The sequence below is a fragment of the Notechis scutatus genome, chromosome 5 (genome assembly GCF_049901735.1).
Source record: "Notechis scutatus isolate UNSWTSFEM ecotype Mainland chromosome 5, rNotScu1.2, whole genome shotgun sequence".
Lineage (NCBI taxonomy): Eukaryota > Metazoa > Chordata > Lepidosauria > Squamata > Elapidae > Notechis > Notechis scutatus.
The window spans coordinates 93,515,849-93,539,125 of record NC_142013.1 but is presented as its reverse complement, the minus strand read 5'-3'; the positions used below and the strand labels follow the sequence as shown (position 1 = coordinate 93,539,125).

General features: G+C 42.9%; 1 protein-coding gene across 3 annotated transcripts in view; it reads right to left on the bottom strand.

Moving 5' to 3' along the window:
- The window catches only part of ABCC4 (ATP binding cassette subfamily C member 4 (PEL blood group)), a 197,318-nt gene extending 174,451 nt beyond the window's left edge, over positions 1-22,867 (bottom strand). For 2 of the 3 annotated variants that reach the window (XM_026668980.2, XM_087967376.1), the window contains exons 1-2: positions 22,627-22,867; positions 3,246-3,356 (exon numbers count right to left, since the gene is read on the bottom strand). In XM_026668980.2, the coding sequence (XP_026524765.1) occupies positions 3,246-3,356; positions 22,627-22,703 (188 nt within the window). In that variant the 5' untranslated portion in view covers positions 22,704-22,867. The remainder of the gene's footprint in view (positions 1-3,245; positions 3,357-22,626) is intronic. The other variant, XM_087967375.1, reaches the window with a different exon arrangement.
- Positions 22,868-23,277: the final 410 nt, after the last annotated feature.

Below are 23,277 nucleotides of genomic sequence, written 5' to 3'. Positions count from 1 at the left end.
AGATAGATTCATATTTGCTTAGCATTTGGAAATGTGGCCAAAGGCTATAGACTATGCTGGAAACTCTGGAGAGAGAAAAAATCAATAAACAGGTGGTGGCAAAACACTTCTCTACCGTTGCCATTGGAAAGAATCCAGAAGTCACACTTTTCAGCCTATCACTGTTACACTTTCCAGCTCAACAGAAGTCACCATGAGCCAAGTTCAACTCAAGAAAATTCTACCTTACCCAGAAAGAAATAAGGCAAGATTTCAAGATTTCTCCTGGCATCATACTTGGATCTAGAAAGCGCAACCTCTGCAAAGGCACAAAATTCAAGTTGTAAAGTGATAACAAGTTAAGGGAAAAAAGAGGAACACAGCTTAAGGCAGGGGTGTCAAACTCAAGGCCCACGGACCAGATCCGGCCCCATCTTAGATCTGGCCCATGGAGGTGCCCTGGAAATAGCAAAGGACTGGCCTGCGGTGTTTGGGGAGGCTCCATTTTCACTGGCAGAGGGCTGCAGGAGGCTGTTGTGGCCAAAAACAGAGCCTAGGCGGGCCTCCCCAAACTCTATTTTTGCTGGCAGAGGGCTGAAGTAAGCCGCCGTGGCCAAAAATGGGTCCTCAGTGAGTGACGTTGAGCTGGCCATGCCCACCCTGGCCACCCCCATCCTGGCCATGCCCATACCGGCCACTACCCCCCGTCCCCCCCAGGTCAAACACAACCCTGATGCGGCCCTCAATGAAATCGAGTTTGACACCCCTGGCTTAAGGGTATCGTGATGGGTCATGTGATCAGGAAAGAGGAAGAACAGTGGAGTCACTAACAGTCCATGCAGTCACCTAACAGACTTACAGGGATAGGAGTGCATTGGTATCAGCTCTTCAGGGTTGTCCTGATCAGAAAGTAGATTCCATAGGAAAAATAAAATTTTATTTTGTTGAGAAAGGGTGCTGTTCTACCAAGGCTTCCTAGATCATAATTACGCACACGCTTAATTTAAAAACAAGTCTTATTTTATTGCAATGCTGGAAATTGTTTTCATTCCCAGCCGGAATTAATCTCAAACGGTCCCTCCAGATAAGCACCCACCTTTCTTTTCTGTGAAGTGCTGCCAATAACAGAAGTATCCAATGAACTAGAAAAAAAAAAAAAAACCAACCGAAGTACGAAGAGCTACAAGAATGAATCTGAACCAAACGAACTACTTTTGCTTCCTGCAAAGGTTTCATCATCTTTGCCTGTCCTTTATCCCTTATGGGAGGGGCAATCACCTCCCAGCTTTACTCCTGAGTTGCCTCTTTTGTTTCAGCTGCTCTCGCCTTCTAGCAGCTCTGTGCACACGCGCAGTGGGAACAGGCTCCCCTGGGTCCTCTGCCTCACTGCTGCCAGACTCCGAAGGCTCCAAAGGCAGCACCCACTCCCAGATGGTCCTGGCCCCATCTCTCCATCGGACGCAGGACCCTCATCTGAGTCCTCTCCAGATTCCCGGATTGATCCCCATTCTTCCCCACTGTCCGATTCCGCTGCTGCCTGCTCAGGCTGCTAGCGAACCACAACAGGTACAGTAACAGAAATGCACAACTCTTTTGCTTTCCCTTCTCTCACTCTTTTAGCCCAAGGAGTCGAGGGTCACCAGTCTGAGTCTCTAATAATTTCCTGCCACCTTGGGCTCAAAGCATGCTTATGTACTTGTCATCTTAATGGTTTTTGGATGGCTTCTCCAACATCCTCCCTCTGGTTCAAACTGGAGAAAGCTGAGTTGATTATTTTTTTCTTCACATCCCCTGCCAATTGAAATTTTTTTGAAACTTAGTCTTTCTTTTTCCCATACCAAATTTGGTTAGGCAGGGTCCTTCTTCTCTTTATTATTTTCCAATGTTCCATTGCGCTGAGAAGAATAACAAGTCCTTTCTTGTTTTATAGACCTAACCCCTTTGCTTGCAATGGCCATAACTGATTATTGTATTTTCTTTTAGTGTGTACATAGCCATACATGCACAATTCCACTCCCAGAGATTGATTTTCAACCTCAGTTTTTGTTTTGCTCACTTCTTCTTTCACATGGAATTTGGTCCTATTAGAACAGAATAGAATAAAAAGTTGGAAGGGACCTTGGAGATCTTCTAGTCCAACCCCCTGCTTAGGCAGGAAACCTGACACCACTTCAGACAAATGATTATCCAGGGGTGGGATTCTACCAGTTCTGTCCACCTCTGTAGAACCGGTTGCTCTGAAGAGCAGCAGACACAGAACCGGTTCTGCGTTTGCTGCTCTTTGGCCCACCCACCCGCCTGGGCTCTTACCTGTCCTTTATTTCCTGCTTTTTCAACCTCAGCTGCTTTGTGTGGCACAGTTGTGGTTGAAAAAGCAGGAAAAAGGGGCTTTTCCAACCGCTGCACACCCACACGCAGTGCTGCTCAGCAGGTTGTAAATTGCACTCATGCGACTGGCACATGCGCGCGCGACGCAGAGCAACAGAACCGGTAGTTATACCAATCACAGGGATCCCATCCCTGTGATTATCCAACATCTTTTTAAAAACTTCCAGTGTTGGAGCATTCACAACTTCTGGAGGAAAGTTGTTCCACTGGTTAATTGTTCTAATTGTCAGGAAATTTCTCCTTAGTTCTAGGTTGCTTCTCTCCTTGATTAGTTCCCACCTGTTGCTTCTTGTCCTGCCCTCAGGTTCTTTGGAGAATAGCTTGACTCCCTCTTCTTTGTGGCAGCTCCTGAAATATTGGAACACTGCTATCATGTCTCCCCTAGTCCCGCTTTTCATTAAACTAGACATACCCGGTTCCTGCAACCGTTCTTCCTAAGTTTTAGCCTCCAGTGTCCTAATCACCTTTGTTGCTCTTCTCTGCACTCTTTCTAAAGCCTCAACATATTTTTTACCTCGTGGCAGCCAAAACTGGATGCAGTGTTCCAAGTGTGGCCTTACCAAGGATCTTGATTCTATCCCTCTGTTTATGCAGCCTAGAACTGTGTTGGCTTTTTTGGCAGCTGCTGCACACGGCTGGCTCATATTTAAATGGTTGTCCACTAGGACTCCGAGATCCCTCTCACAGTTACTGCTATTGAGCAAGGTACCACATATACTGTACCTGTGCATTTTGGGTTTTTTTGCCTAAATGTAGAACCTTACTTTTTTCACCACTGAATTTCATTTTGTTAGATTTGGATATTACTTTTATTGACATTGGACTATCAAGAACAAAATGACTGAACTATCTGTACTGAGACATTGGGATTTACATACCATTGCAGTCTTTCCCCGAGCACCTTAGAGGAATCCTCAGTGAGAACTTTGTACATATCATCTTCTTCTAGTTTCCGTTTATGGCCAATAACGAATAAAGGGTTTAGCCAGCTGTCAAAAGAAAGATTACTCTCCATGTAATTATTGTACAAGACAGACATAAACTAACGTTATTTCTTTTTTCTTCTTTCCCTTTTCCTCTCTCCCTCCCTCTCCCTCTCATAACACACACCTACATCTCTTTAAAGAGATTTAACGTTAGTTCGCACAGTCAGAAAAATAAAAACACACTTTTGGAGAGGATGCCCACAAAGCTCCAATAAAATTCTAACACATGGAGCAGGGAGGACTTTAGAAGTTACAAATAAATTAGGAGGACAAAGTTTTTATGTGACGCCACTCTATATATATCAGAAATGTTCATCAAAACATGAAATGGTTAGCAATATATAAATAACAGTGGATTACAAACATAACAATATGTTGGATCTCAATACGATTCCTAATATAGTAACCTTCAGAGGGCTAGTGTTTTTAGAATAGCCACAGATCATTAATAATGCTAGTTGTTTTGTAAACATTTTTTTAATATTTCCCAGGGACACCAAGCTATATATAGTTACAACATGTTAAGAGTCTCTAGGACATGCTTGTTCTTTTTGTCCTGTTATGTAAGAACAGGCCTCGCTATTTTTTTTCCCTTTGTGCCGATATGTCATGAAAATGGCTGCATCTGTGAGGGGTTTGCTTATTGCCAAAACGGCTTAATGAAGGTGCGCCACATGATTTTCAGGATATTCTCAAGTGCCACAGTGGAAACTGCTTGTCAGCCTCCCAAACAGACCTGACAGTAAACTCAACCAGTCGCAGTAATTCTACTTTATTGTAAAGCTACATCATTGTAATCTTGCAAGTCTGAAAGGATAAATGCCACTCTCTCTTTTTACTGTCTGATTAATTAGGATGGGTCCTTTTTAAGTTTATTTCTCTGATGTAACTCAGTTGCTGGCTCCTCCCCATTATATCCAAGGCAGTATCTCTTCTCCTTGTCTTTCAAGATCACCCTCATATTCCTTAACTTCTCACACGCCATTATATTTTTATTTTCTGAGAAATGAAAGAGCTCATGTTAGTCACAGATATTCTTGGAAATAAAAGTACCAAAGGTTAATTCTTTGCTTTGTAGCCTGACAGACTAATTGGATGGATGGATGGATGGATGGATGGATGGGTAGGTAGGTAGATAATGGATGGATGATAGATAGTCAGTATATAAAGAAATGTGTTTGTGTATGTGTATACTAGACAACATGTGATCATCATTTCAGAGGTGTTTACCTACCAGATTCCTTGATGCCTTCAACAATGGCAGAGCTTCTGATGTAGTGGAAAAGTTATTAAAATTTGGGGGGGATATTCAGATATGTATCTGTCTTGAAAATAGCTCATGTTGAACCACCAGGTGTTGAGCACAGAAAATGTTTTATGACATTTTCTATTATGTCATAAAATGTTTCATGCGGGATCCTTGCTGCTCCCTGAGCTTGCTTGTTTCCTTGCAGACATTTCATCACCCAAGAGAGGACCACTGGTTTGAAAGAGGGGTCAAAGAGGCCATCTATGTCAAAATTGAACAGCCCTCTCCCAACAGAAGGGGAGGGATACAACATAATCTATCTCCAGTATACAACACAGTAGTTCCAAGAAGGCTCAGTTTATTTATTTTATATTTATATATATTATAATTTATGACCAAACAAAAAAACCCTTTTGCACTACTCAGGTGACCCTGAGAACACAGATAAATGTCCAAGTGGCCTCAATGACTCTCTAAAAGAATGCAAATGACCAGCTGTCTGCAAAGAGTATCAATCCTTCCATTCCCCACCATCTAGTCAGAGTTGAAAAAGCTTCTTGGATGACAAGCGAAACATCTTCAAAGAAAAAGTCCAGTTGCTTTTTGAAAAAAAAAAAGCATCCTTGGAACAACCATGATCTGGATGTCTGAGAATCTCCATAGACAGAAAAGATAATAAACAATACTGTTTCTGCTCCACCTCTGTCACTTTGGGGTACTGTATACATTACTAGTTAAAACAGAGAAAATGGTTACTACAAAGGAATTAGTATAAAATATCAATGGCTGCACCCAACACGTCCTCTCTAATGCCTGGCTGTCTCTGAAAAATATCCATTCGTCACCTGGACAATTTAACCATTTTTCCAACATGCCTTCTTGTCTCATACAAGAGTGTTAAGCAAGATTTTAAGTCCCTATCCTCAAAAGTATTGGATGGGAAATTGTCAGGCACAAGCAACCAGTACTACTCAAAAATAGCTGAAACATACCACTTTATTGTTCACTACCAAGATTACAAGAATCTTCCCAGATGCTTGTGTTCGTCTGGGAACAAGCAGATAAGATTGTGTGGATGGTAGGGAGGAGCTTATGCCTCTTGCAATGATGCAAGAACTCGAGGATAATTCCCTGCTTGATCCCACCTTCCAGCCTGGCTGCATTTTCCCAACAGAAATCCAAAGATGCCCCCTATCTGGATGTCCCTGTTCATACTTGGATGAAACCATCAGACATTTTTTACAAGTTTTCCTGTGCTGTTTTTTGTACTATGTCACATGATTTGGTGCTCTGAATTAATATTCCCCTTATTACCAGTTGATGGCCCAAAATGGAGATTATGCAGATCAATTTATCAAAATTTCTATTGAAGAAGCTAAATTTTAATCAGTTGCAAGTGTTGTTAAAAAAAAAAGAACGAGGTCTAGACTACACACATAGTTGCAATTGGAGCAGCCCATGGGGTTTGTAATTAAGTAATGCTTGGTTACCTATAATGTGCCTAGAAAGTTGATCATTTCAAATGTTTGACATTTGAAATGTCTCCCTAGGATGTTAGTTCCTAATTTGTTTTTGTCTGTTTGTTTCATTTTCAGTTTTATCGTGTTTTCTTTTGGCCAGACTACAAATTTAATAAACAGTAATAAATAAACTTGATAACTAAAGTCATTCCTGCTGTGCTCAGGTGCTAAGGAGAAGCAATCTGGGGAAGAGAGAAATGCTCTTCTGGTAGACCCAGACCGTGATGGCGAACCTATGGCACACGTGCCACAGGTGGCACAAAGAGCCATTTGTACCAGCACGCGAGCCGCAGGCAAACTTACCTCACTGCACCTGTGCATGCCTCACAGCTGATTTTTCGGCTGGTTTGAGGCCTTTTTTGGCCTCCCAGAGGCTTGAAAAAAGCCTCTGCAGGCTTTGCAGGACAAATAATAGGCCCGTTTCATCACTTCCTATAATACCGGAAGTGATGATACGGGCCTATTATTCGTCCTGCAGAGGCTTTTTTCAAGCCTCTGGGAGGCCAAAAAAGGCCTCAAACCAGCCAAAAATCAGCTGTGAGGCACAGTGCAGGTAAGGGGGTGGGGGTGGGGATTGCACATGCATGCGCAGGAGGTGTGGGGGGGGCGCATTGCCTTCTGGGTGCTGGCATGCGAGCGTGCACACAATTTTTGGCACAGGAGCCCAAAAAGGTTAGCCACCACTGGACTAAATCCAATCAAATGCCTATACTCAGCCTGTCACTGCTTCTACTATTCTCTAATGATTCATTAAGGAACTATGGACAAGGGAAGCCCCTACTTCAGTGACGAGATCTCAGCTACATTGCTCACTACTGTACATTATTTCATAATGTTCTATAGTGCCATATGGGTCCTCTTCCCTATTTCATAGAGGCCCACAAGTCATAATTTGAATTTGCAATGACCAAATAAAGGAAAAAAACCTGAATGAACTGTCCTTGCCCTTGAAAGTATTTAGGGTATCACTTAGCCAGCAAATACACTCAGCAAATACAGCTCTTAAAAAAAGAATAAATTCTGCAAATAAAAAGGTATAAAAGTATACGTGTGTGGCATAAATCGGTATTTTAAATGATATGAAGTAGATGCAAAAAAAAATTTTTTTTAATTTGGCTCAGGTCTATTCTTGAAAATACAAGAATAGATCCTTAAAGTGATACTGCCATTCAATTGGGAGAAGGGGAGAACCTCGAATGTGATTCTTTCTTATTGCCTCTGACAACTGCTATTTTATAACTTTTATCCTGGCACCTGAGGACCCTGAGATTTTTTCACCTTTTGGGGAATGTATTAGAGGGGAGGGCCATGTGGGTTGTTTCACTCTAAAAGCCAGAGGAAGATGGCCCTGGGAAGGCCTGCTTATCACAGGACAGCCATTACAATAACATCTTCACACCTGTGGATTTGCTGAATCCACATCGGACTAGAGGGAGGGGTTTCTAATGCCTTAAGTCTAACTGTATTGCCTAAGGGGATTTAGAGTCTGCTTTGCCTTTGTCCTGTTTTCACTTCTACTCAGTAAAAGGTTCCTTTTGAAATACTCAATTTCAGGAGTTTTTACTTTCTTGAGTTAGAAGGAGAGGCAGGTCCTTACAGTATATGGTGTTTTGTTCTTAGAGGCAAACAGAGACTGCACTATATTCCTGTGACTTTCATTTAAAAGCTTCCAAACTGAGGGATGGGTGGGGATTCAACTACTTATTATTTTCATCATGATATAAATTAAAGAAGTATGAAAATTTCACTTTGCATCATTTCTAAACCAGGGTCAGTTGACAGGTCACAACTACATTGTTCTGCAATCTGCAATCATTTCAGGGGTTTTTTTTTTTTTCCTTTAATTATCTCTGTCATAAATTACGCATGTTAACTTGGTTTATTGCCCAGACAGCTTTCCACAATGAATTACCTGAGAATTATTCCAGTAGCCATTTCCAGAAATGTATGCATAACCACACACACACACACACACACATACACACATACACACATACACACAACCTCTATCACCGAAGAAGAAAATCTATGCTCCTAGCATTTTTTCTAAGATCTGTAGAGAAATGGAGATCAATTTAGATGATAGCAATCTTGCCAGCTGCATCATCAGCCTTTAGTTAAAATTTAAGGGGGAATGATCTCCTATGGTTTCTGAGGCAGAACCCATTTTCCATTGGCTCAAAGGCTGTACTCAAAAGTGGGTTGATTTAAGCCACCTCCAGCCAAAATCCTAACTTCCCAAAAATGTTTTAAGGCTGGGCTGAATATTTGAGGACCTGCCCATTCTGGGGACCAAATATGGCTCTAGGCCAGGGATGTCAAACTCAAGGCCCGGGGGGCTGGATCTGGCCTGCAGGGTACTTAGACCTGGCCTACAGGGAAACAGTGAAGGACCTGCCTGCAGTGCTTCTGCCAGTGAAAACGGGCTCCCAAGCTCCATTTTCAGCTGCCATGGCCTCCTGCAACCCTCTGTCAGTCAAAACAGAGCTCAGGAGCCTGTTTTTGCTGCCAGAATGCTCAGGCCACCACAGGCACCCCCAACAAGAGTGACATTGAGTTGGCCATTCCCACCCCGGCCCCCCAAGGTCAAACACAATCCTGATGCGGTCCTCAATGAAATCGAGTTTGACACCCCTGCTCTAGGCTCATGCCCTGGCATGCTGAAGAGCTTTGGAGACCATAAGAACATGCACATACCTCCGGACTGATGCACATTTGGCACCCTGATTTATGAGCCCATCCATCCGGTGATCTTCCCTTATCCTCAAGACATCGCCCAAACTAACTTATGCATTGTTTTCTGTTTTCTCTACCTGCTCTACAGTAACATATGCCGGTGAAACATGGACACTAACCGCACAATCGATACAAATGCTATGAGTGGCACAAAGAGCCATGGAAAGATACATGCTCGGCATCACAAGACAAGATAGAAGGTGGATTAGAGAACTAACGGAAGTATACGTTGCCATCAAAAGAGTAACAGAATTGAAATGGAAATGGGCCGGTTGCATAGCAAGAAAAACTGATGGCAGGTGGACCAAGGCAGTCCTAGAATGGATCCAGGGGTGGGAATGCTATCGGCATAACAACCAGTTCAGTGATCGCCCACTTCGCTGCGCACGCATGTCCTAAGACTAAAGTAAAACGCCTGAGCCTCTCAGCTGATTAGCAGAGCAACCCACTCTGCCATGCCAAACAGCTAAGAGGATAAAAGGGACTTAGGACCACGGGCGGGTGGAAGGGCCCAACTGAAGATCCTCGGAGCAAGTCAGACCGAACCAGTTCTAGGACAGCTGTTCTTTGGAGCTACCGGTATGCCCGAACCGGTCCGAACCGGTAGCATCCCACCCCCTGAATGGATCCCACTTAATAAAAAGTGTCCCCAAAAGGAGGAGGAGGGGGGAGGAGGAGGAGGAGGAGGAGGAGGAGGAGGAGGAGGAGGAGGAGGAGGGAGGAGGAGGAGGAGGAGGAGGAGGAGGAGGAGGAGGATTGTTTTCTCTAAGTCACAGGATCTGACATTCCAGTGACTGGTACAGGACAGGAAGGCCTGGAGGAACATTGTCCATGGGGTCGCAATGGGTCAGACACAACTTCACAACTAACAACAACAATACCCTGCTCCCCTCCCAGCCAAGGCCTTGCTCTGAAAGACTCCACAGAGGAAGGAATTTTGCCCTGAGATTCTCTTCAAAGTCCCTCTTTTTCCAGCCACGTCAACAGGAAAGCAGCCTGAAGGACATGCTGGAACATTTGCCAGCTTCCGTGCCTCTTCTTGGGGGAAACCCTTCAATAAGTCATCAAAGCTACAGCGTTTTGTGTATCTACCCATCACCACGTCCTGAGGAGCGTTGCATATTGACAAGGAGAGAACACATAGTTCCACATAGTGCTGATTCTGAATATTCTGCCTACCCTCTGTCCCATTCTAGGTCACTCACACCAGCAATTAAAAAACCACCAATACAAAAAAACAAACAACAAAGAACAACTGCCATCCTTTTGCATCAACGTCCTCGATTCTTAGTAGTTGGATATCTATTCCCAGTAGTTCAGGTAGTCCTCAACTTACAACAGTTCATTTAGTGACTTTTCAAAGTTACAATGGCAGTGAAAAAAGCAGCATGACCGCTTTTCACAGTTACGACCTTTGCTGTATCCCCCATGATGATGTCATCAAAATTCAGGTGCTTGGCAATTGGTTCATATTGATGACCTTTGCTGTGTTCCAAGGTGACGTGATGCTCTTTTATGACCTTCTGACAAGCAAAGTCAGTGGGGAAGCCAGATTCACTTAACAACTGGGCCAGAGGTGGTATTCAGCCAGTTCTGACCAGTTCTGGAGAACCGGTAACAGAAATTTTGAGTAGTTCAGAGAACTGGCAAATCCCACCTCTGACTGGCCCCGCCCCCATCTATTCTCTGCCTCCCGAGTCCCAGCTGATCGTCTGGGTCTTCTATTGGTTGCCCTGCACAGGAGAACGGACCTGGAAAGCGGGTTAGTAGGATGGGGAGGGAATGGGATTTTGCAGTATCCTTCCCCTGTCACACCCACCAAGCCCCGCCCACCAAGTCAAGCCACACCATGCTCACCAAGCCATACCCACAGAACTGGTAGTAAAAAATGTTGAATCCCACCACTGAACTGGGCTACTAAGTTATCCACTGCAGCGATTGACTTAACAACTGTGGCAAGAAAAGTCATAGAAATGGGGCAAAACTCCCTTAAGAAATGTCTCACTTCACAACAGAAATTTTGGGCTCCATTGTGGTTGTATGTCAAGGACTACGTGCACTTGTTTGGCAATTTCTGTAGCCTGGGCAAACAGAATGTCTGGGAATTTATTTATTTTTTTGCAAAGTTTTATCCTAGACCCATGATGGTGAATGCATGGCATGTGTGACAAAGGTGGCATGCAGAGTCCTCTCTATGGGCACGCGTGCAGGCCAGCTGGTCTTCGTAGGTGCCAGAGCGCCAGAAAATGGCCCAAAAAACAGCCTGAAATGGCCAAAAAAATAAGTCATTTTTGGGCCATTTTCAGGCTATTTTTTTGGGCTGTTTTCTGGCCATTTTCAGGCTGCTTTGAGCGCAGTTTGGGTCTTTTTCAGGTCATTTCCCCTCAAAATGGCCTGAAAACAGCTCAAAAACCACCCAAAAAACTGCCCAAAAAACAGCCTGAAAACAGCCCGAAAAATGCCTGAAAAACAACCCAAAAATAGCCTGAAAACAGCCCCCAAAACGCCCAAAAAACATCCTGAAAAACATCCTGAAAACAGCCCAAAAATGCCTGAAAAACAGCCTGAAAATTTCCCCCAAAATAGCCCAAAACCAGTCTGAAAACAGCCCGAAAAATACCTGAAAACAACCCCAAAAATGGCCTGAAAACAGCCCGAAAACAGCCCCAAAGGCCCCCAAAACAGCCCCCAAAATGGCCGAAAACAACCTGAAAAATGGCCTGAAAACAGCCCCAAAAAAGGCCAAAAATGGCCAAAAAACAGGCCTCTGTATGGCACGCACATGCACACGCATTCTGGTTTGGGTACTCGGTGCCAAAAAGGTTCGTCATCACTGTCCTAGACTAACACACAAGAAGGACAAGAGGGGCATCAGCAATTCTGGCCTATGCATATTTGATGTTACAATTCCCCCTCCACACCTACCAGTATGAGAAACCAGTGTTGGAAACCTATATTGAAGGATCCTTAATGTTTGAGCTAAATGAAATATTTTAAACTAGCAGAAATATATGAATTGCACTTCTTTAAAACAGAACAAAAATCTGAAGTGGGATAGTTTTACTCGTTCCTTAGGGATGCACTACAATGCATCCTGTCCATGGGAATAGAGCAGTGGTGGGATTCAAATTTTTTTACTACTGGTTCTGTGGGCGTGGCTTGGTGGGTGTGGCTTAGTGGGCGTGGCAGAGGAAAGATAGTTAAAATCTCCAGTCAGAGGTGGGTTTTGCCGGTTCTCTGAACTACTCAAAATTTCTGCTACTGGTTCTCCAGAACTGGTGAGAACCTGCTGAATACCAACTCTGGAATAGAGGTGTATTAATCTACTCTAAAGCCCAAATTGATACATGGAAAATAAGAACAGGAAGAAAATATCTGCTTCTTTTAAATATATAACATTTTACTTTGCCTTTAAAGACTCCAGTTCAATGTAACACTTAGAACTGAATATCAAAATAGAACTGTCAAAACAACATGATAAATCAGTTCAACCAAGTTTTAGGATAAAGAGTTACTTGTTTAATAATAAATCCATTAAAATAGGGTAACGCTTTGCAAAAAAAAAACCACTGTCCAGCTAATCCTTTGGTTCTGTTTACAGAAATTATCACATGAAACAAGTATTACTGATAAGAATTGTCCAACAGTTAAGAAAAACACAAAAAAGTTCAGTGACACTCAGCAGATAGAAGCAGACATAAGAGTCAAACAGTTTGCATAACTTAAATAAAACTTAGCCTATTACGTGGTTTTCATGGTTTTCATGGCAGAACATCTCAGCAAATCCTTCTTAAAATCTTTCTCTCCACTAAAACAGCTCTTTAGATACTACTGCTAAAACTCAACTATAAAGAAGGACATATCTTATATACTCATTTCTATTTTAAAAAATCCATAAAATATTAATGAGCATATGCTATGTAGCTTGCCCTTTTAAATAGTTCATATATTGGGGTACAAGCAAACTTTTTTACTAGCTGTTGGTATTTTACGGAGCAAATTCAGTGAGACCCATAGATATATAGAAGGTTTGCCTTGTGACAAAAAAATATTTGGTTGGCAACAATTTTTACCTGCACTTCGATTAGTCGTTTAGCGCTACAATTTTCTTTCTGGTGCAATACCATTTATGAATGTTCTTTATAAAATCCTATGCACTTAATAGTCAGATAAAACAGTAATGTTTAAAGCCCTCTGATAAGCTATAAAAAGAGCCAGCTGTGTAATTCTTGGATGAGAATTTCACATGATTCTGCATACTACGATAGGCCCGCCTCACAGATCAGAATGGCAGGCCAGAAAGTGTTAGTTTATCTGTTGACTTTGTACTTGACCTTGAATTTAAAATCCATATGCAGATATTAAAGGTCAGTTGGTATTCTTCAAAACTGTAGAAGGGCCTGGAGTTGGAGTCAGTGTTGTAAGAGGCAGGCTGTTGAGCAGACCAAATATTTTTTGCTCATGCTCTTCCTGTTTAATATCAATGAGAAACCTCTGAGTTAGGTCATCCATCAAGGTTCAGCATCATCAATATGCAAAAGATATCCAATGATATCATTTGTACATTGATGCTTATTGGTATCGATATATTGTACATATTGGTACTCCCAACAATAGGTCAACATCCAATGAGAGATCAAAGGTTTTTAGAAATGAACTACTGGCTCAAGGGTTGGTGCCACCAAGAGAACTTTAGATTCATAGACCAAGGGTCTCCAACCTTGACAACTTTAAGACTTGTGGACTTGAACTTCAAAAGTCCCTCAGCCAGCAAAGGTTGGAGACCCCTGTCCTAAACCATGGTCTGGACTACCTATATTAATGGCTTCTGGCCAGGGATGGGCTGCACATCACAGGAACTGAGGAAAATGTTTTCAGAAAACAACAGGGTTAACTTATAAGGGGAGGAGGGGGGCTTTAAACTAAAAATGAGGAGGGAGGGTGACCATCTTTAAGGGTCTCTGGGACAATATTTAGGGTCTTTGGCACTTAATTCCAAGCACAAACCCAACACAACCAGCCAAACAATGAGGTTGAGAGTGACGGGAAGGATGAAAAACCCAGTGACAAAGTAGGCAATATAGGAAATATACTCAAGATCAGCCATAAAAAATATAGTATAATTGAGTTGGAAAGAACATTGGGGGTCTTCTAATCCAACCCTCAGCTTGAACAAGAGAGACCCTGCACTATTTCAGATAAATGATTGTCTAGTCTCTATTTGGAAGCCTTCACTGAGGGAGCATCCGCAAGTTCTGAAGGCAAGTGTTCCATTGGTTGATTGCTCTTACTGTTAAGAAATTTCTCCTTAGTTTTAGATTGCTTCTCTCCTTGGCTAGTTTCCATCCATTGTTTCTCATCTTGCTTTTTGGTGCTTTGGAAAATAATTTAGCCCCCTCGTCTTTGTAGGAGCCCCTCAAATATTGCAACACTGCTGTCATATCTCCCCTAGTCCTTCTTTTCATTAGAGTAAACCAGGGGTCTCCAACCTTAGCAACTTTAAGACTTGTGGACTTCAACTCCCAGAGTTCCTCAGCCAGCTTTGCTGGCTGAGGAACTCTGGGAGTTGAAGTCCACAAGTCTTAAAGTTGCCAAGGTTGGAGACCCCTGGAGTAAACATACCCAATACCTGTAACAGTTCTTTGAATGTTTTATCCTCTAGTCCCCTCTTTATTCTTGTTGCTTGGGCAGAATTGGCAGAGCGGAGCATTCCAGGTACCATTTATTAAACAACGTCATCTAGTAGGATCCCGGAAGCATGCATTCTATGTTATAACACCTGCTTTCCAGTGGTGGGATTCAAATTTTTTTTACTATCAGTTCTGTGGGTGTGGCTTGGTGGGCATGGCTTGGTGGGCATGGCAGGGGAAGGATACTGTAAAATCTCCACTCCCACCCCACTCCAGGGGAAGGTTACTGCAAAATCCACATTCCCTCCCCATCCCGCTAACCTGCTTTCCAGCTCCGTTCTCCTGTGCAGGGCAACAAAAGAAGACCCAGCCAATCAGCTGGGACTCAGGAGGCTAGTCAGAGGTGGTATTTGCCGGTTCTCCAAACTACTCAAAATTTCCGCTACCGCTTCTCCAGACCTGGTCAGAACCTGCTGAATACCAACTCTTGATGCCTTCTGGAACAGCATCCCCCCACGCCCAAGAGTTCCACTACAAAGGTTTTGGAAATATTTGAAATGTGGCTTTGCTCCCAGGTATGGGATAGATTGTTTTTGAGGAATTATTTTGTAGAGCAAAGGTTTTGTGTGCCCTTTTTCTATTCGATTGTTTATTTTTTTTTCCTTTTTTCCTTTTAACTATATAAGCCACTTAAGAGTTATTTGAGAGCCAGGTAGCCTTCCAAATCTAAATACATAAATTAATTTATTTACGTACTGAGTACTTACTTACTTTTGACCTTTTAGCCTCTCCCTAAGTTTTATTTTATTGTTTCTTTTTTTTCAGTTAAAGAAAATGAACATGGATGATTCCAAGGTTAACAGCTGTGGAAGACAATAACATCTCCAACGTGTAAAAAGTAAAGTTAAGAAAAAATGTAAAAACAGAACAAAAAGAATTTGGAATTTCAGAGATTCTGGACAAGAAGTGAATCTACTAGACTTCACACAGCCCCATATAAAGTATCTTCTGTAATCAAAAGATGAAACAAGTGAAACTGCTCTAATAATTTCTACTAGCAATTAATATCCTCTGGGAATCAAAAGAGTTTTTTTCTTTAGAGATCCCTACTAAATATGGAGGTAAAGAAGAGTCCTCTCCTAATCTAGCCATAGTCTTGGATCCATGTTACTAAAATTATCTACAGATAGCTCAAACTCAATTTGTTTTGTTTGGAGAAATATCCATCTGGTCCAGTTCCAGGCAGGGGGAAAGGCACTGGAGACAAAATGGAGGCTGGAGGCGGATTGGAAAAAGGTCCATTTATTGATGAAGCAGAACCACATGGGTAGTTCTGGGCAGCTGACCATATGGAGTTGAGACTAGAGGGGTTTTTCTACCTTCTCTTGAACTTCCTGTTCCTGTGCAAGAACATGTATTAAGGGGTCATACCTGGCTCTGTGGGTTGTCTGAGCTAAGTTTGATGGAAGTTTGGAGAGTATCCTTAGGAGATTGTGCAATGTGGTGAGCTCTGCTGCTAGATGATAGTGGGTTAATCTTACCTTTGTTCACACCTTGCTGCAGGGAGTAATGGATTACCAAATCTGCATTTCTAAAGCTGCCTCAGCTCAGTATCTGCTTGTGGGGAATCTGGGGATCTGAGTTTCTGACTCCCTTAAGATTTTTATTTCTCTTTTAGAGGAAATATTTTATCCTGCCTTTTTTTAAAAAAAAAATAGTCCTCAAAATATTTCATTCTATAGGAAAGAGATGAGCGCTAACTTTCCACAGTTTTAATTCACAATTAGCTAACCACAGTAAAATAGATGCACTCATAATTCTGGCCTGAGAATATATAACAATATAAGTCGTGCCCCTGTTATATCAGACCCTTGGCCCAGCTAGTCCAATATGAGTCAACACAAGGAAGCCTCCTGGTGTCCTAACAGATTGTCTTGAAAGGCAACCACACCGCCTAGAACAGGGGTGTCCAACCTTGGCAACTTTAAGACTTGTGGACTTCAACTCCCAGAATTCCTCAGCCAGCTTTGCTGGCTGAGGAATTCTGGGAGTTGAAGTCCACAAGTCTTAAAGTTGCCAAGGTTGGACACCCCTGGCCTAGAAGCTGTTGATTCCCATGACTTCCACTATCTGTTCCAACCTCTCTTTTTAAGACAAAAAGAACAGGAGAAAAAAGCTTCCCCTTGTTCTCCTTTATCCATACCATGCATAATTCTTTTATCTTTAAAAGAATCTTCCAGTATCTTCCTGGAACAGATGTTATGCTGACAGGCCTATAATTTCCTAAATCTCCCTGGGAACCCTTCTTTAAAAAATTGAAGTTATATTGGCCACCTTCCATTCCTCCCTACAGAAACTGAACGCAGAGGCAGGTTGCCTATTTAAGTTAGTAGGTCTACAAATCTCAGATTTTAGACCCTTTGGGTACATGCCAAGGGTTACGGGTTACGGGTACGGAATGTACTTTTAAAAGTAGCTGAAGCAATTTTAAAAAAAAGTTTTCAAAACCTTTTGAAGAAACAAATGACTGATAAACTCACAGTCAATACAGCTAGTCCTCGACTTGCAACAGTTCATGTCCATTGAAAGTTACAACGGCACAGATAAAAAGTGACTCATGGCCATTTTTCACACTTACAACATCCCCATGGTCATGAGATCAAAATCCAGATGCTTGGCAATTAATTGAACTGGGCTTGGCTAGTCTAGTGAAGAGAAGGACCATAATTCTGCCTCGTCTCATTCATCATCTTTCTAGATTGGGGGTGCCCAACCCTTCCAATCCATGGACTGACACCGGTCCTGGCATGGCAGAAACCAGCCCACACAAACACACAAAGTCCCATCCGCAGGATGCAGGCAGCTCGTGAAACCAGACTCCCTCCGGTCCATGGAAAAACCTCTCTCCACGGAACCGATCCCTGGTGCCCAAAAAGGTTGGAGGCCACTGTTCTGGAGGCCACTGTTCTAGATTAAGAAATAAAGCAACTTTTCCCCATAGGGAAGAAACTTCAGACCCTTAATCTGAAGATTTTAGCTGCCTTCCTCTGAACATTCTGCAGCTCACCGAGGCAAAGCACCAAGAACTCCACACAACATTCCAGATACGGTTGCACCTGTGATTTACATCTTTGTGGTTTCTAAGTCTGATAAATGAATAAAAATAAATAAAATTATCATATTGTATCTCTATCTGCAATACTATTTCTGATTATGCCTTAAATACTGTTGGTCTTTTTTGACAGCAGATTGTGATCACCTGGGGCATGGCACAAAGGCAAAACAGCCAAATAAGCAATAAGAGTCCCTTTGTTATCTCCAACTTTGCCCCCAACATCCAGGTAACCTTCGGCTGGAGAAAAACTCTCCCAGAAACAGTCTTTAAGTGGAGGAAATTCAGTCCGAAAACAAAGTACGTACAAAGTGTAATTAAAAATCCAAACAAACCAAGGTGCAGTAATTAACTTGACAAGGCAAGAGAAGGAATTTCAAACTTGAAAGCACAGCAAAACTCACACAGTTGGGAAGACACCAGGAACACAGATAAGCCATGATGATACAAGATAAATTCACGTTTGCTCCCAACAACTTGCTGTGCGCAGCTTCCTCTTTTTTCCACTGTGTTTACAGCTAATGAGGGGAAATCAGTGCCTTTTCCTCCCCCGTAAGCCACACAACTCATGTTGCTCCCTTCTCTGTTTGTCCCTGGGTCTTCCTCTGAATTGCTCTACCTCTCCCTGCTCTGCCCAGCTGGACTTTGCGCTTCCCCAGTTTCTTCCACAGCCAATGAAGCCACACTTTATTTATTATTAGTTTAAAATATTCCAGCTCTAGAATAGAACATAAGGAGGCCCACTAACTACATAGAATAGAATAGAATAGAATAGAATAGAATAGAATAGAATAGAATAGAATAGAATAGAATAGAATAGAATAGAATAGAATAGAATAGAATTCTTTATTGGCCAAGTGTGATTCATTGGACACACAAGGAATTTGTCTTCAGTGCATAAGCTCTCATTGTACATAAAAGCTACAATAAGTGATAAATCATGATCAGTCATCATAAAAATACATTCATCATAAATCATTAGATACAACACTTAGTGATAGAATCAACATAAATCTTACTACATCCTTCCATTGGGCAAAATTTCCATTTATTTGTTTTGCTTTTTTATTCTTTAGCCTTAGTTTAGCTTATCCAGTTTTATTCCATGGATGTTAAACTTACTGAGAAGTTGTTGATGAGGGACTTTGTCATAGGCTTTTTTGATCTAACTAGATTATGTCTCCTTGCTCACCCTTAACCATACATTTATTAACAGCCTTCAAATACTCTAGTAGATTAGCTAGACAGGACCACCCTTAATGAAGCCATGTTAGGAATTCTTGAGCAAAGTCAGTGTTTCATGTATCTGGTAATTTTATCTTTAAAAGAAACTTCCAGTATCTTCCTGGAACAGATGTTATGCTGACAGGCCTATAATTTCCTAGATCTCCCTGGGAACCCTTCTTTAAAAAATTGAAGTTATATCGGCCACCTTCCATTCCTCCAGGACCAGGGGAGACATGATAGCAGTCTTCCAATATTTGAGGGGCTGCCACAGAGAGTTTCCATCCATTATTCCTTGTCTGGCCTTTGGGTGCTTTAGAAAATAGCTTTTCTTGTCACATTTGTTAAGTGAGACTAGAGACTAAAACATATGAAGAACGGTTACAAGAACTGGGCATGGCTAGTCTAAGGAAGAGAAGGACCAGGGGAGACATGATAGCAGTCTTCCAATATTTGAGGGGCTGCCACAGAGAGGAAGGGGTCAGAAAAAACAATTACTACCAACCGGCCTTTGATCAAGGACTTGTATACAGCACGTCAAAAAGAGGGCTGTGAAAATATTTACAGACCCTTCATATCCTGGACATAATCTGTTTCAACTCCTACCCTCAAAATGACGCTATATAGCACTGCACACCAGAACAACTACACACAACGACAATTTTTTTCCCGAACGCCATCACTCTGCTAACGAAATAATTCCCTCAACACTATCCAACAATTTACAAATTTACTATTTACTATTAATCTTCTCATCACTCCTTATCGCCCATCCCCTCCCACTTGTGACTGTATTACTGTAACTTAGTTGCTTTTATCCTTACAATTTATATTCACTGTTTCCTAGTATGATTTGATTGCTTATTGTGCCCTATGACTATTATTAGGTGTTGTACCTTATGATTCTTGACTGTTGACGAATGCATCTTTTCTTATGTACACTGAGAGCATGTGCACCAAGAGAAATTCCTTGTGTGTCCAGTCACACTTGGCCAATAAAAGAATTCTATCTATCCATCTACATTGAGAAAATCACAATTAGTTCAATTGCAAAAGTCAGCTTTGCTTGGAGCAGCTTCCATCCTGCAACAATACCCTTAATATTATCAAACAACCTCTCCCTCTCAAACATCCATGAGAAAAACTCAACAGGTGGATAAAAATGCCAAATCCAGTTTAAAATCTGGCTGACTACACAATGAACCACAATAAAATAATAATTATTCAAATCGGCTTTAACTTTTCTTTTAAAAATGGGATCATCATTACCAATGTAATAATTCCCACAACACTGTCCAACTATTTACAAAGTCTGCATTACTATTACTATTAATCTTTTCATCACTCCTATCACCCTACCCCTCCCACTTGCAACTGTATGACTGTAACTTTGTTGCTTGTATCCTTACAATTTATAGACTGTTTCCTAGCATGATTTGATTGCCTATTTGTACCCTATGACTATATTAAGTGTTGTACCTTACGATTCTTGACGAATGTATATTTTCTTTTTATGTACACTGAGAGCATACGCACCAAGACAAATTCCTTGTGTGTCTAATCATCCTTGGCCAATAAAGAATTCATTCATTCATCTCTTCAGATAATTCACTTAGTCACAAATTTAAAAATTATTCTGTTTATTTATTCAGTAGATCTACATGACTGCCCAGCTCAAATACATTATTCTGGGAGCTTTGTTGATTTCAAATCACTTTCAAACCAGGTGACTGATTTCTGATCGTGGTGAGTGAAAGTAATTACATCATGCATTTCTAATCACTTCCAGCCTTTCAATCCTACAGCTGTACAGGTAGCCCTCAACTTAACAACCATCTGTTTAGCTACCATTCAAAGTTACAAGTGGCTTATGACCAGGGGTGGGATTCAACCGGTGTTACTACACGCGCATGTAAAAAAACTTTAAGCTGTGTGCCATCTGGACAGCTGAAAAGTGCTGCGTGCAGGTGTGCAGCATTTGAAAAGCCTCTTTTTCCCTGCTTTTTCAACCTCAGCTGTGCCGCGCAAAGCAGCTGAGGTTGAAAAAGCAGGAAATAAAGGACAGGTAAGAGCCCGGGCGGGCGGGCGGGTGGGCTAAACAGCAGCAAACACAGAACCGGTTCTGTGTCTGCTGCTCTTCAGAGCTACCGGTTCTTTAGAACCAGGCAGAACCGGTAGCATCCCACCCCTGCTTATGACCAGTTTTCACACTTAACAACCTTTGCAGCATCCTTATGGTGAAGCGAACAAAATTCGGCACCTGGCAATTGTCACATATTTATGACACTTGTGGTGTTCCAGGGCCATGTGTCACCATCTATAACCTTCCCAGTTAGCTTCCAACCAGCAAAGTCAACGGAGGAAGTGTTCTGTCTTTAACTTTCTTGGCTGAATATAAAGACAGTCAGGTAAACTCTACAAAGGCTTCCATACAAAGTTCTCTTTATTGGATCCTAGATTCATCTAATGTCCAATCTTTGCATAGTCATCTTCATAGTGTGAAAATATAGTTATCTTCATCCCATAACGATGGAGCAAAGGGAAAGACACCAGCACGATGCTGGGGTCTGAGCAAGAATAAAGGAAACTCCCCCAACCCAACCAAGGATCAATTCAGTGACCAATCAGGAATTACAGATGTGATCACATGAAATGAACTACATTTCCCATGAGGCATTAACTACATTTACCATGAGGCATTCCCTTAAGGGGACAACTCCCAATTCCTAATTAACCATATACTGTCTGGACAGCACAGGAAGTTAGATTTGCTTAACCACTTCATGATTCACTTAAATCATCAAATCGGGTCTTGCTTAGCAACAGAAATGATGGGCTCAATTGTGGTTGTAAGATGAGACCTACCTGTCTACAATATCAAAAAGAATCTGTTGTTGTTTCTGTCAAGGGTCACCAGAACTCCATTTATTCTAGAAAAAGCATTCTCAAATGCTTTTGAGAATTCCTCGACTTACAACAGTTCATTTAGAGACCATCCAGAATTAAAACGGCACTGAAAAAAGTGACTTAGGACTGTTTTTTTTTTTACGTGACTTATGGACCTCTGCAACGTTCCCATGATCATGTGATCAAAGTTGGGATGCTTGGCAGCTGGTTCATTATTTATTTATTTTTGCTGTGTTAGGTGATCCGGTTTTTTGCAACTTTCTGACAGCAAAGCCAATGGGGGGGGGGAGCCAGATCTACTTAACAACCAGGTCACTAACTTATTTTCCCTGCAGTGATTCGCTTAGCAAATGCGACAAGAAAAGTCGTAAAGTGGGGCAAAACTCATTTAACCGGGGGTCTCGCTTAACAACAGAATTATTGGGCTCAATGGTGCTCGTAGGTCGAGGACTACCTCTAGCCCAAACCGGTCAAAGGCTCGGGGGTTGGGGGGGGGTGGCGTTCGTGTTTCCCACCCGCTCGTTTGGCCTCCTGCGATCGTTCAGACGCGCTTCTACCGGGAGAGTCGAAGCCGAGCGACGCTCTCCGAAGCCGAGCGCCGAAGCTGCCCGCACCTGTTCTCCGGAGATTCGCATCTACCTTCCTTTCTTTTTTTTCTTTTCTTTTCTTTTCTTTTCTTTTCTTTTCTTTTCTTTTCTTCCTTTCTTTCTTTCTTTCTTTTTTTCTTTTTCCCCGGATGGCGAAAGCACCTTCCTTGCCGCCGCCCCCCAAATAATGGCCTTCCTGAGTCGGGGCGCTCCAAGCCGGCCGGCTGCCTCATTCATTCGCGGGAAGCGCGGCTGATTCGGAAGGGCAGCGGGGGGGCTGGAGAGGTGTTGAGGGGGGAACGACTCACCAGAAGAAAAGCCGCGAGCAGAAGTTGGCATCCCTCGAAGGGTTGGCTTTCTCGTCCCGGGAGGGAAGCGCCTCCATGAGGGCAGCCCTCCACGCCGCTCGCCGGGAGAAAGAAGAAGAGGGACCCGCGTGGCCTCGGGTGGCCAAGCTTTCTTTCCCTCAGGAAGAGACGGGCGAGCGAGCGAGCGGCGGGCAGAGCTGGAGGCTCTTCCGGGCAACCCGACACCCGGCTCACCCGCGGCGGCTGCCTCTAGAGGGAGCCGCCCGGCCCCGGCCGGAGAGAGCTGGCAGCCCGCCCGCCGCCGGCGCTAAGCGTCCGCGCCTTCCTGCCCACCGGGAAGGCTCGGCGGCGGCGGTGGGCGCCTGGCTCGGCTCTCCTCCGCGGAAGTCGAGCCTCGCTGAGTCGGACTGAGGACGCCGCCAACGCCGCCGCCTTCTAACGCCAGCCGAGAGGCAGGTCTTCTGCTGGGGGAGCCAAAAAAACAAAACCACCCTCCAGACCTGGAGCGCGCCTCGGTTCCTCCGAGTAAAATCAGCCGGCCGCGGAAAGCTCGAAGCGAAGTTTATTAGCCAGAGCGGGCAGGGTGACTTTGTGTTGTGATGACGAGGCAGTCGACTTGTTTGATCATGAACAATTGAATCATGATGATCT